The 13,916-nt window shown below is 38.0% G+C and overlaps 1 protein-coding gene across 1 annotated transcript in view; it reads right to left on the reverse strand.

Moving 5' to 3' along the window:
* The window catches only part of VWDE (von Willebrand factor D and EGF domains), a gene marked incomplete at both ends in the record, with an annotated part of 62,748 nt that overhangs the window by 15,684 nt on the left and 33,148 nt on the right, over positions 1 to 13,916 (reverse strand). The window contains 6 exons of the mRNA XM_080665211.1: positions 1,185 to 1,280; positions 3,467 to 3,562; positions 4,155 to 4,250; positions 9,285 to 9,380; positions 9,461 to 9,556; positions 10,855 to 11,406. Coding sequence (XP_080521337.1) covers positions 1,185 to 1,280; positions 3,467 to 3,562; positions 4,155 to 4,250; positions 9,285 to 9,380; positions 9,461 to 9,556; positions 10,855 to 11,406 — 1,032 coding nt within the window. The remainder of the gene's footprint in view (positions 1 to 1,184; positions 1,281 to 3,466; positions 3,563 to 4,154; positions 4,251 to 9,284; positions 9,381 to 9,460; positions 9,557 to 10,854; positions 11,407 to 13,916) is intronic.

Here is a 13,916-nt window from a genome sequence, read left to right on the forward strand (position 1 = left end):
ACATGCCTAGGTTTTGTGCTCAATCCCCAGTAAGGGACCTGCAGGAGGCAGTCGATCAATGATATCTCTCATCATTGATGCTTCTTTCTCTCCCTCTCCCTTCCTCTCTGAAATCAATAAAAATATATTTTAAAATTTTAGAAAATAAAATTAAAAAGTAGTATAAGAGATGTAAGCTTTTCATTTCCTTTCTTACATTCTCCACTCAACATTATACCTATAACTCATAAACATGGGCTTCAACATAGTCTCCTAATTTTCAAGATTTGCCTTATCTCTGTCTTTACTTTCTTCTCTTTTGCTATTTGGTTTCTTATAGGAAATTTGAATTACAGGAACTCATTTCCAATGTGCACATATCTAGTATTAAAATGATGCTCTTTTTCTCCACCTCAGTTGCCACCTAATACTTCTAGCCAACACCCAAATAAAAAATTGGAATAAAATCAAAGTGTAACAGGACAAAAAAAGTATATATTTCAGGAATTAAGTTATGACGTGTTCTGACATGCTTTTACTAAAAAATCTACCCTACACTTTGCATTAGATAAAAAATAGGAAGATTAGAAGATGCATTTTTAAATTTCATTTATTGACATTAATTCATGTCTACACTGACTGCTTCAGGCATGCCCACTATTCTGAAAAACCCATAGCATTAACATTATGAGGGAAAGTATTAAAATAACAGGCCATAAAGGGGTAATGATGCATCTTTATGTTCACGTATCGCCTTGCATAGTGCTGTGCACATCTGGCTCTTCATAAATGTTTAATAAAACTAAAGTCAAGAGAGATCATGAGATAAAAGTGAACAATAAATGGAGCAAAAGTCAAATGTTTTTGCTGTGGATGCAACAAAATGACATCATTTCATTATAACAGACTGCAAGAAAACTTTGCTTATTTGTTTTACACCTTGGTTCTATAAAACTGTGCAGACAACTGCCATAGTTGTGAGCCTAATATATGCTGAATAAATATAATCATTGTTCATCATAACTTTGATAACGTTTCTATGAAGTGGTCCTTTGGTGGCCAGACTTGCAACATCATAAGAAATAGAGAAAAAAACACACGAAATAGCATCTTCCCTTTGGAATTTGTCTCTTTGTATTTACTCAGATCTCTGTTTATGTCTAACTTCCCCTTAGCCTTTTTATTTATAAAGAAAGAATAATTACCATTCTGACACTGTGCACCAAAGAATCCATTTGGACAGCGGCAAGTGTTTGGCTTATTACAGGAACCACCATTGAGGCAAACAGGGTCACACAAAGCTAATGAACAGCCGGGAGGAGAGAGACCATAAAAGTTTTATTATTTAAAAAAAAAGAAAGGATATATGCACCCCTATGTTCATAGCAGCACAATTTACCATAGCTAAGATTTGGAAACAGCCTAAGTGCCCATCAGCAGATGACTGGATCAGAAAACTATGGTACATCTACACAATGGAATACTATGCTGCCATAAAAAAGAAGGAATTACTACCATTTGTAGGCACCTGGATGGAATTAGAGAACATTATGCTAAGTGAAATAAGCCAGTCAATGAAAGAAAAATACCACATGATCTCACTCATTTGGGGATAATGAAAAACATTATAAACTGATGAACAAAAAGATAGATACAGAGGCAGTAAAGCATCAAACAGACTGTCAGATTACAGCAGTAAGGTTAGGGAGAGGTGGGGGAAATAAGAGATCAACTGAAGGACTTATATGCTTGTATATAAGAGTAACCAACGGATTCAAAACATTGGGGGGTGAGGCATGTATGGGAGTGGGGTGGGGGGGGGGCAATGGTAAGATATGTACACATATAATACCTTAATAAAAAAAAATGAAAGCTGCATGGAAGTGCAAAATAGTGCATAATGAAATATTTTATTTTTACTGCATATTAAACCCATAACTTATAATTAGTTAGAATTTGCCAAATATAAGAGGAATAAAATAACTGGGTAATAGTTTCTAAAGTCTGTTCATCAAACTTACAAATAATACCAAGCTAAGACTGTGGAGACTGTGGTTAGAATTCAGAATGCCCTTGTTAAGCTGAAAGAATGACTAGAAGTTAGGAGAAGGCAATTCAAAAGCTCAAACAGGATGGTCTGTAATTTGCTCAAGTACAAGTGGCCATGTGGACCTCTTTAAGTCTCCTCCCCAATTTATAAGGAACACTGTACTCAAGTCCTAGCACACTAAAAAACAATCTTCGTTTTTGCTTCTTTACCTTTGCTTCATTTTAAAAGGTACCCCAATTACATTTTTCTTTTTAAAAATTAATCTATTGGGTTAATAACATACTAGTATAAATTTCAAGTGTATAATTTTATAATACAACATCTGAATACTGCATTGTGTACTCACCACCCAGTCTCCTCCCATTACCATATACTTGACACCCTTTACTTCTTCATTCTTCCCCAACCTCCTTCCCCTCTGGTAACCACCATTCTGTTGTCTGTATCTGCAAGTTTGTTTATTTTGTTTGTTCAATTGTTGCTTTTTGTTTTATACCCCACATATGAGTGAAACCCTTTTCCCTCCAAACTGACTTGCCAAAATTAATATTCCTCTTCTCTGCTTCCAAGAAACTGTACATTAATTACATAATTTATTATAACTCAACTTGTATCAGAGTCTTTTTAATAATGCAATCCTGTTCTCCTTCACTAATGATATGCTCCTTAAAAGCAGGGCAAAATCAAATTGATCTTTGTTTTTCCTTTGCATTATGCTTCACAAATAGTTGGCAAGCTACAAATATTGAATTAAATCTATGTTGAAAAAAGTCATTAGAGAGTGGTTGGCAAACTGCGGCTCGCGAGCCACATTCGGCTCTAGAGCCGCTGTTTGCCACTCTGTTGACAAATGAGTTTGCCGACCACTGGATAGGGGCTTAATCACAAGGAACAACAGCAGCCTGTAAATTGGAATCCAGAGTCTAGAGTCAACATACTTTGAGAGAGAAAAAAGTCATTAGAATACAATGTATTAGATTAAACATAGATAATTGCAAATACTGCTGCCAAGAAGTAAGCCTGGTTTGGTGATAAATGAATTCATTTGATGGTGCCCACTTAACTCAAAATTGCTTGAATGTTTAATGAAATAGAATGTCTGTGATTTAAAAAAAATCCCACAACAATTTGAGATCTAGAAGATGCAACACAGATATGTCTCTCTCCACCATGAGGCAAGTGGGTGAAGAAAATATAAAAGCAAAAATAAAAAAAGTATTGGTCAGATTGGATGACAATAAAGCTGTTAAACAGTCTATGGTTTAATATAAGAAGAAAAAAGAATGAAGATGATAGGTTTTTAAAAATATTTCTGAAATAAAAACTTCATACCAATCTTGTCAGATTAGTTTTATGTTTTGGGGTGCAAGTCTTTAGGACATTGATGCATTTAAATTTTCTTTTAACTGACATTTATTGAAAATACTTTTATTTCACCTGTACTGCAGGTGGGTCCATACCAGCCAGGCTTGCACTGGCAAACATCTGGTGTAAGGCATTCACCTCCATTTTCACAGTGCTTGTTACAAACCACTAAGATCATAGGACACAAATAAAAGAAAGGTAGATTAGGCTTGGAATTGGTAATATTATTGATTATTACCTGGTTAGCTCATAACTGCCTATTACATCTTCAATGAATAAGATCAGAAAGAAAGATAAAAATAATTTTTCCTTTGGCTTTACAAGGTTTCCATTTCTCACATCAACTTTTTTTATTTTACTTATTTTGCTGATAGAGATGGGAAAAGTAGGAAACCATTGAGCTGAATGGTAAACAAGAAATGGCCATTTGGAAAAATTATTACTTACTAATGAAAGTAATCATAGGCATAAATTAAATGAGGTAAATTTATATGTAATTCAACAAACTGAATTCCTGTCATCTAAAAAAAATGGAGAAATGGTCATGAATAAGGCCAAAAACAGAGTTGCTTATAAGAAGAAACTTTTAATTTAGTTTTGACACCCAGCACTCTCAGTAGTATGCTGAATGGTAACTGTCATAATAAATCACAAATGTGTGGTTTTTCCTTGGGGTTTGGGTTTATATCAATTAGCATTAAAGCCATCAACAGTTCAAAGGAGCAGTTTCATTGTATGAGTCCACAAGAGCTTTGCTTACTTGTTTTGCACCTTGGTCCCACAAAACCATAAGGACAAGTACAGAGGTTTCCAGCCAAGCAGGTGCCACCATGTTGACAAGGTGGGCTACAATATTCTGCAGACACAGATTACGTTATTAAGTCAGCTCTCAATTTTTAAAGTCTGTTTTTGTTTATAAAGTACAGCTACAATAAAAGCTTTTTATAAGAGCAAATTATAATAAGCTCAGTTATCTTTTACTATGAAATTTAGTTCTGTGGGATTCACTATGAGTTCGTGCTCTAAGAACACCCACAAATCAGAGAAACCAAGATGGCGGCATAGGTAAACACCTGAACTGTTGCCTCGCACAACAACTTCAGAACTACAACTAAAAGACAAAACGGACATCATCCAGACCCACAGGAGGGCTAGCTGAGTGGAAATTCTACAACTAGAAGGAAAGATCAAAGCACACTGAGACTCAGAGGAGCTGTGGAAGTAAAGGCAGAGGCATGGAGGCGTGCGTGCGGAGAGGGCTGGCATCTGAGTACATGGCTATCTTTTTCAAGCTGGAGGGAGACAAAAGCTCCCGGCTGCTCTGAACTCCAGTTCTGGGCGAGACCCTGGGGACCCAGATTCATACGGGGAGAAACTGAACTGACTGGCAGCGGGCGGAACTCGAGGGCGGCTTTCTCTCAGAGGTGCTTGCAGCAATTACCAAGGAACGCTGAGACCCAGGGGGAAGCCATTGCTGTTTGCTCCTCCCTGAGACTCTGCCCCATCCAAGCTGTGCGCAGAGGCTTTTGCATATGAATGGTCTGGTCTTTTGAAATCTAAACTTATCTAACAAACTGCAGCTGAGTCAGTGAGACCCAGAACATCCAAAAGAAGGCCCAAGGCCCCACAGCAGCTTGCATTGCTTCACAGCTGGGCCTCATCTGGGCACCCCCAAAACCCAAACAAAGAAGAGGAATCTGCAGATCTCTCCATAGCTCCTGTTGGGTGGCCTCAGGCAGAGGCTAAATTAGCACCTCCTTGGAGATCCAAGAGCCACTGTACCCAGGGGTCAGAGTAGCACCATCCAGATTACAACTCTTCAGATCCATAAGGGACACACTCAGGGGGCAGACTCAGTGAGCACCAAAGCCCCACTGAAGCAAGTCTTGTCTTATAAGGGTGTCTCCAGCACAGAAGTTCTCCCATTGTAGACACAGCTGATCCTCACAGCCACTTGGTCTGGAGGCCAATTCCTCCCTGTGATACCAACAACAATCAAGGCTTAACTAAAACAAGACTGTGCACACAGCTCACAAAGGGGTGCACAATAGTGTCCACCTCAGGTAACTGGGGAGGCTGAGCCACTGGGCCATATAGGACACCTAGCACACAAAGCCACTCTATCAACTTGGGGAAGCAGCCAAAATGTAGAGAGAAAGAAACAGGCCACAAATGAAAGAAATGGAGGAAAGCAAATGACTGGATATAGAGTTCAAAACCACAGTTATAAGGTTTTTCAAGAATTTTCTAGAAAAGGCTGATAGATTTAGCAAGAACCTTGAGGATATGAAAAAGGACCAACTAGAAATTAAGCATACACTGACTGAAATAAAAAATAATATACAGAGATCCAACAGCAGACTAGAGGATCACAAGAATCAAGTCAAAGATTTGAAATACAAAGAAGCAAAAAACACCCAACTGGAAAAGCAAAAAGAAAAAAGAATCCAAAAATATGAAGATAGTGTAAGGAGCCTCTGGGACAACTTCAAGCGTACCAACATCTGAATTATGGGGTTGCCAGAAGAAGAGAGACAGCAAGATACTGAAAACCTATTTGAAGAAATAATGACAGAAAACTTCCCCCACCTGGTGAAAGAAATAGACTTACAAGTCCAGGAAGCCCACAGAAGCCCAAACAAAAGGAATCCAAAGAGGACCACACCAAGACACATCATAATTAAAATGCCAAGAGCAAAAGACAAAGAGCGAATATTAAAAGCAGCAAGAGAAAAACAGTTACCTACAAGGGAGCACCCATATGATTGTCAGCTGATTTCTCAACAGAAACTATGCAGGCCAGACAGGAGTGGCAAGAAATACTCAAAGTGATGAATAGCAAGAACCTACAACCAAGATTACTCTACCCAGCAAAGCTATTATTCGGAATTGAAGGGCAGATAAAGAGCTTCACAGATAAGAAAAAGCTAAAGGAGTTCATCACCACCAAACCAGTATTATATGAAATGCTGAAAGGTATTCTTTAAGAAGAGGAAGAAGAAGAAAAAGGTAGAGATAAAAATTATGAACAACAAATACATATCTATCAACAAGTGAATCTAAAAATCAAGTGAATAAAAAATATGATGAGCAGAATAAACTGGTGAATATAATAGAATCAAGGGCATAGAAAGGGAGTGGACTGACAATTCTCGGGGGGAAAGGGGTATAGGGGTGCGGGAAGAGACTGGACCAAAGTCGTGCACCTATGGATGAGGACAGTTGGGGGGGTAAGGGCAGAGGGCGGGATGGGAACCGGGTGGAGGGGAGCTATGGGGGGGAAAAAGAGGAACAATTGTAATAATCAGAACAATAAAGATTTATTAAAATTAAAATAAATAAAAACACCCACAAATCATTATCATGTCTTGGTTTATAAAACTTATGATTAACTGATAAAACTAAAATTATATATGATCTTAGCTTTCTTCTGGAAAGTGATACTTAGATATATGCATTCTAGCTTACAAATAGAACACTTTTATATTTCCATAATTATTTTCATATGCTGTTGATATTGTTTCTGTTGGTTTATTCTAGATTTAGTTTAATTTGTTAATTTGTACCTTGTTATGAGAGCATTTAATATGGTTCTATTTTATTAATACGTTACCATCTATCAACATATATTATTTTTAAAATAACAAATTTGTTTTTTAAAATATTATCCACTTTAGGAATATCATTTTCTAAACCCTCTACTTAAGATTTCCATAAAATTATATGGCGATAGACATGCTTTTATTTCTTTATTTTTTAAAATATATTTGTATTGATTTCAGAGAGGAAAGAAGCAGGAGAGAGAGATAGAAACATCAATGATGAGAGAGAATCATTGATTGGCTGCCTCCTGCATGCCCCACACTTGGGATTGAGCCCATAACCTGGGCATGTGCCCTGGTGGGGAATCTTACCGTGACATCCCGGTTCATAAGTCGATGCTCAACCACTGAGCCATGCTGGCTAGGGCTGTATAGACATGTTTCTAAAAATCACTTTTTAGATTTATTCTTACTACCTGATATCTTCTAATTATTTGGTATTTCACAGTTCTTTGAAACTATGTTTGACAAGTCCTTCAGTTATCAGATGTTCTTTGTTTGAAGGTACAGTATTTGTAGGGCTCTGATAACTTATAAATAAATCTCAAAAAATTATTCCTGAAGATAATTTTACCAAGGACAAATAAGCTATTGCTCTTTAGTTTTCTGATTTTAGAAATTTAATGTTTTTAAATCTTCAAATAAATTATTTTAAATAAACATTAAAAACTTTGACTCCCTCATAAGCATTAATGAATATCTACACTAATAAAAGAGAAACATGCAAATTGACCATCACTCCACTATGCCCACCAGCCAGTCAGGAGTAAGTATGCAAATTAACCCAACAAAGATGGCAGCGGCCACGGAGCTGGAGCTTGCAAGAGGCTTGGGTTACCCCAGCAATGAAGGAAGCTAAGCTTCCAGCCTGCCCTGGCTGCTGCTGAAGGAGGGGGCTGGGAGCTTGGGTCACCGGGGGGCATGGCCAGCCTGAAAGCTTACCCATGCTGGCCACACCCCCATAGGGTGAGGGTCCCTGCTGGGGGGTGTGGCCAGCCTGCAAACAGCCATCAGCCCCTCACCCAGGCTGGCCAGGTACCCCAGCAGGAACCCCCACCCTGAAGGCGGTGTGGCCAGCTTGAAAACAGCCCTCAGCCCCTCACCCAGGCTGGCCATGCCCCCCCCCAGCAGGGACCCTCACCCCATAGGGGTGTGGCCGGCCTGCAGACAGCCCTCAGCCCCTCACCTAGGCTACCCCACACCCCAGGGGAACCCACACCCTGATCCGGGACACCCTTCAGGGCAAACCAGCCAGCCCCCACCCATGCACCAGGCCTCTATCTATACTAATAAAAGGGTAATATGCTAATTAGACTGGGAGACCTCGGAGACCTTCCGGATGTTCTTCTGGACCAGTGGTGGGCAAACTGCGGCTTGCGAGCGACATGCGCTCTTTGGCCCCTTGAGTGTGGCTCTTCCACAAAATACCACGTGCAGGCGCGCACGTACAGTGCGATTGAAACTTCGTGGCCCATGCGCAGAAGTCGGTTTTCGGCTCTCAAAAGAAATTTCAATGGTTGTACTGTTGATACTTGGTTCTGTTGACTAATGAGTTTGCCGACCACTGTTCTGGGCAAAGCCATGGTGGCAGGGCCGAGCTAGAGGTGGTTAGAGGGCAAGAGGGGACGGCATCTGTGGGTGATCAGGCCAGTGAGGGGGGCAGTTGGGGGTGAGCAGACCAGCATGGGGGCCAGTTGGGGGCAAGCAGGCTGTCAGTGGGGGTCAGTTGGGGGTGATCAGGACAGCGGGGGGGGGCAGTTTGGGGTGAGCAGGCCAGCAGGGGGGCAGTTGAGGGCAAGCAGGCCAGTGGGGAGGGAAGGTGAGGGCAAGCAGGCCAGCAGGGGGGGCAGTTGTGGGTGAGCAGGCCAGCAGGGGGGGCAGTTGGGGGCGAGCACACTGGCACGGGGGACTGTTGGGGGTGATCAGGCTGCCGGGGGGGGGGGGGCATTTGGTGGTGAGCAGGCCGGCGGCGGGGGGCAGTTGGGGGCAAGCAGGCCAGCAGGCAGAGTGGTTAGGGGCAATCAGGCAGGCAGGCAGGTGAGTGGTTAGGAGCCAGCAGACCCGGATTGCAAGAGGGATGTCTGACTGCCGATTTAGGCCCGATCCCTGTAAACCGGCAGTAGGATATATTTCGAGGGGTCCCAGATTGGAGAGGGTGCAGGCCGGGCTGAGGGACACCCCCCCGTGCACGAATTTCGTGCACTGGGCCACTAGTATATTAATATGTATACAGAAAAACAATCCTTAAAAATTTGCTTTATCATTCAATTTTTAATTTGAAATATTACCTTCTTCACAGGTTGCTCCACTATGTCCTAGGGTACATTCACAAATGTTAGGTCTAATACATTTTCCATGGTTTTTGCAGTCAGGATGACATATAGCTGTATAAAATAAAGCTCATGCTTAGAAATATCCATTATTAATTAAATTAATTATGCAAACTAATGAGTGCTATACCTACCAGTTTGGCAGTTAGAACCAGTGTAACCAGGTTTACATTTACATATGTTTGGGGCAACACACTCCCTCCCTTTTCCACATGGGTGTCTACAAATGGCTGTAAAAATGAAGGGTAAAATGTTGATACAGTATGTACATGTTGCTTATAGACTTAGTCATAAAAGTAAAATTTTCTGAAATTTGACTGATTTGATACTATTACTAAACAATAACCACTACATTTATCCATGAAATTATTTTCCCCCTTATATTTATTTTACTACTGGAATGCCTGAGGGTTAGAAAGAAAAACCATATGGGTAATCCCTCCCGTTAGAGATGGTGACTAATCATAAATGGGATTACAGTCTTTTCCAGAGGGCAATGAAATGTCAGGTATTAGTCAGGTAAATATTGGTGAAAGGCAAGGATAATTAGAATTTTATTATTAGATGCCGGGAACACATCATAAGCTTATAGGTTTGTATTCCTTAAGCTTCTATAACTACCTGATATATTCTAATTAGTCATTTAACACTTCTGAGGAAACTGCAGTGCATGAGGTTGTTTTGTTTTATTTGTTAATAGTAACAAGTTTCATATTATAAACATTAAGTATTGAAGATTATTATTATCATTATTCCTGCAGAAAAAAATAAGAGTTCCTCCAGGGAATAATGAGAACAAAGGAATACTCCAACATCGCTATTGTTTAAGTAGGTCTCAAATTAAAACAAAACAATAACAAAAAAATAGCATCTAAGTTGTCAAAGCCAAAAATTTGATTTGCATCAGGGAAAACAATGCTGATAATTGTGAAAAGAAGTAAATGCTTATTTTTTTTTCAAAATTAATGTGATGCCCAGTATGCTTTATTCTCAAGAGCTGGAGGAATTACAGAGAAACCTCATTTATGCAAATAAGCAAATATGTCAGAAATAGTAAGTTAAAGAGCTAAATGAGTACTGAGAGCTGAAAATAACCCAGACCATAATGTTATTCATATCCTTATTTTATCTTTTAGCTGCTTAATTCCAGGAAAACCAGTTAGCCCTCTAAGGCTCTGCTTTCTCATCTGTATAATGAGAAAATAACACCCAATTTGTGGGGTCCTTGTGGATTATATGACAAAATTGAAACAGAATGTGTCCATAGACCATGGACCACAGTAGGTACTCAATAAATACATGTATATTATATAAATGTTATAATTCTATTTAATATTAACACTATTTAAAAAATAACTCAGAAATGCCCATCTTAATTTTTTGAAATATGAAAAAGAATACAGACAAATAAGTAAAATAAATAGAAATTATTGAACTATATGGAGTAGAGATTAATAAATAGAAAGTATATCTTCTTAACTGCTTTAATGTGAACTCAATAGTTTTCTTTGAAGAGTTTTCATACTACCTCTGCAATTGATACCATCTCCGTAATATCCCAGGGGGCAGCGTCCACATCGGAAGTGACCATCGGTGGTTGGCACACAGGAAACACCCAGAAAGCAAGGCGATTCTGCACAAGTTGATATTTTGATTGACTCGGGCTTTTCTGGCAAAATAGTGATGGCTCTACTAACTGATGCCGCAAACCCATCCTTGTGCTGTGTGTAACCTTGGGCAGACGTGATAACTTGATAATTATATCCTCCTGTCTCTGTTTGGATGGTGCCGTGGGTAATGTCCTTTACTTCATCATGGGAGTGGTTGATGTTAATGCGTATAGAACTACGATTGTCCATAGGAACTTCTAGCTCCCCCAGACTGAGATTTGTATTCAGAGTATGAGCCGCATGTTTACAACCTGATATCTGATGAGAAATTGCCTTTGAATTATTCATTCGAGTTGTAACTGATTTTAATGAGAAGTACGAGATGTTGCTGGTTTTGGTAGTAACCGGACTATGGGTAAAACTTGCACCAGTTAGTAAATGCTCTGTTGATGATGACTGAGAATTTATATCTAAACAACCAGAGAAAAAGTAAATGTAAGTCAATAATATTTATTAAGCTTCTGCTCTACCCACAATATCAAATATTAAGTAATTCATTCTTTCATTTAATATCTATTGCATGTATAACACTGTACGAGGAGCCGTGCAGTAATGAGGAGTCATCCCACAATTCCTGCTTTTAATAGATTTATAATCTTTTTGAATACATAGTATAACAATTAGAGGACAATAACTAATAATTTTATTTAGAGTTAGGAATAGTCAACAAACATTTATTACTACCTAATACACAGTAGGCTCAAAGCAAAAGAAAGCCCAGCTCCATCCCTGAGAAACTCGGTGTTGTTAAGGATATAGGCTTGTGAGCAACTCATTTTAATGATCTGTGATCATTACTATAAAAGTGACAGCTATGGAACCTATAAGAGCATAGAAGAGTGGACAACTTATTTTGCCTGGAAAAGTAAGGAAAGAAAATGAATGCTTATAGAAAATCAATTGATAATTATATAAATGCTATTTTGTATGAGAGGCAAAGAAGAACTGTGGCTCTAGTCATTTTATCAATGTGACAAAACAGGATTTTATACCCTCATCTTTATTGATTGCTCAAGTAGGAATTAAACAGTCTTGTGTGTGTTCTTTGTAAGGGTGGATCGTCATCTTTTCTCTCTTCCAAGGTATTTTATTTTCCTTATCCAGTAATTCTTTTAAAAAGTTTCTTTGGTATGAAAAATATAATATTTTAGAATATGGGTAATTTTAAGCAGTGACTAGACATGTTTCTCTTTAATCCTTTCTACTGTCTATTTAGGGTTGATTTTTGCAGTGTCTTTAGGCACAGCACTTCCCTAACCCCTTACAATATGAAAAAAGGGGGAATCAAATCAAAACCAGAAAAAGACATATGAAAACAAACCATAAACAACAATAAAAAATAATCATAATATAATTGATAAACAGAAACAAGGGCAATGAAATATTTTGGTAATTTTAAAAATATATTTTATTGATTTTTTTATAGAGAGGAAGGGAGAGGGGAGAGAGTTAGAAACATCGATCAGCTGCCTCCTGCACACTCCCCACTGGGGATGTGCCCGCAACAAGGTACATGCCCTTGACTGGAATCGAACCTGGGACCCTTGAGTCTGCAGGCCAACACTCTATCCACTGAGCCAAACCAGTTAGGGCTAATTTGGTAATTTTGAGGACTTCATAAAACACAGAAATCATAGGGTTTCAGACTAATACAGAAACAAGAGTGTACCAAATATAGCCCAAAACAAAAATAAGAACAAAGTAGTTATCACAGTACAAAGAACAAGAGGACCCTGGATCAATCCTCAGGTCAATTGATAAAAACCCTGAGACAAGTTAGTTTCCTTTTGTCCTGTCTTTGTGCCCTGAAGGACTGCTCCTTCCTGCCCCACACTGCTTCATATGAATCATCTTCTTAGGAGAGTTTCTGGTACTGAATTGAAGGAAGTAGAGAAGAATTGGAATTAATTTCAGATTATGAAAAATATAGCAGAAGAAATGAAGGGAGGAGTATATATTAGCAAATGCACATTAATAAAATGTATTGTTTTCTTTTGTAATTTAATATAATAAAATCTGAGGGATCATGTTAAAAGTATGCATCAGAAATACTGAAAAATTACAAAATAGAATTGTGAGGGGCTGTTTACCTTAGCATTATTAAAGTGTATTATAAAGCCATACTAATCAAAATAATGCATTATTGGCATAGAAAAAGACCACTAGGTAATAAAAACATAATAGAAAGCTCAGAAATATATCTCAATGTATATTTGAATTTAACATAAAAACATGGTATTAAAGTCCAGTGTGAAAGTATGGCTTATTTTAATAAATGATAACACATAACTGCTTATTTATCTGGAGGAAAAATATATAGGGCCTCTAACTCACAACATAAATTCGAGGTGGACTAAGAACTAAATGTAAAATATAAGATAATATAAATAATGAATAGATATAAGAAAATTAAAGAGATTATATGCATAACTTAGAAGTTAGGAGATCCTTAGAAATGGAAGCTATAAATAAAAACTGTAATAAAAGATACCTGTATTTGACTACATAAAATTTTAATATTTCTGCATAAAAAGACAACATAGATAAAAGCAAGCCACTGAGACAAAGAAGATAATTTTAAGAACATGTAAAGTACAAATCAACAAAAAGTCAAACAGGTGTTATGAACAGAACAGGAAACAGAGAAGCAAATCTAAATGATTGTATGAAAAAAACAACAAACAAATAGATAACCTTTGTCAAGTTCTGTCCAGATAAAAACAGTGGGAAGATACAACTAAACAACTATGAACATAAGAAAAGAGAAAAAGCTATATATATGAGGATAATTTTAAATTATACAAGAAGACTACATGTGATTTTAAATAAGAATTTGAAATCTTGATGAAATAATGATTTTTAAATAAAATATAAATGACTAAATTGACCCAAGAAGTGATAGAATATAGTTGAAATAATA

The sequence above is a fragment of the Plecotus auritus genome (assembly GCF_963455305.1).
Source record: "Plecotus auritus genome assembly, chromosome: 4".
In the NCBI taxonomy this organism is placed as follows: domain Eukaryota; kingdom Metazoa; phylum Chordata; class Mammalia; order Chiroptera; family Vespertilionidae; genus Plecotus; species Plecotus auritus.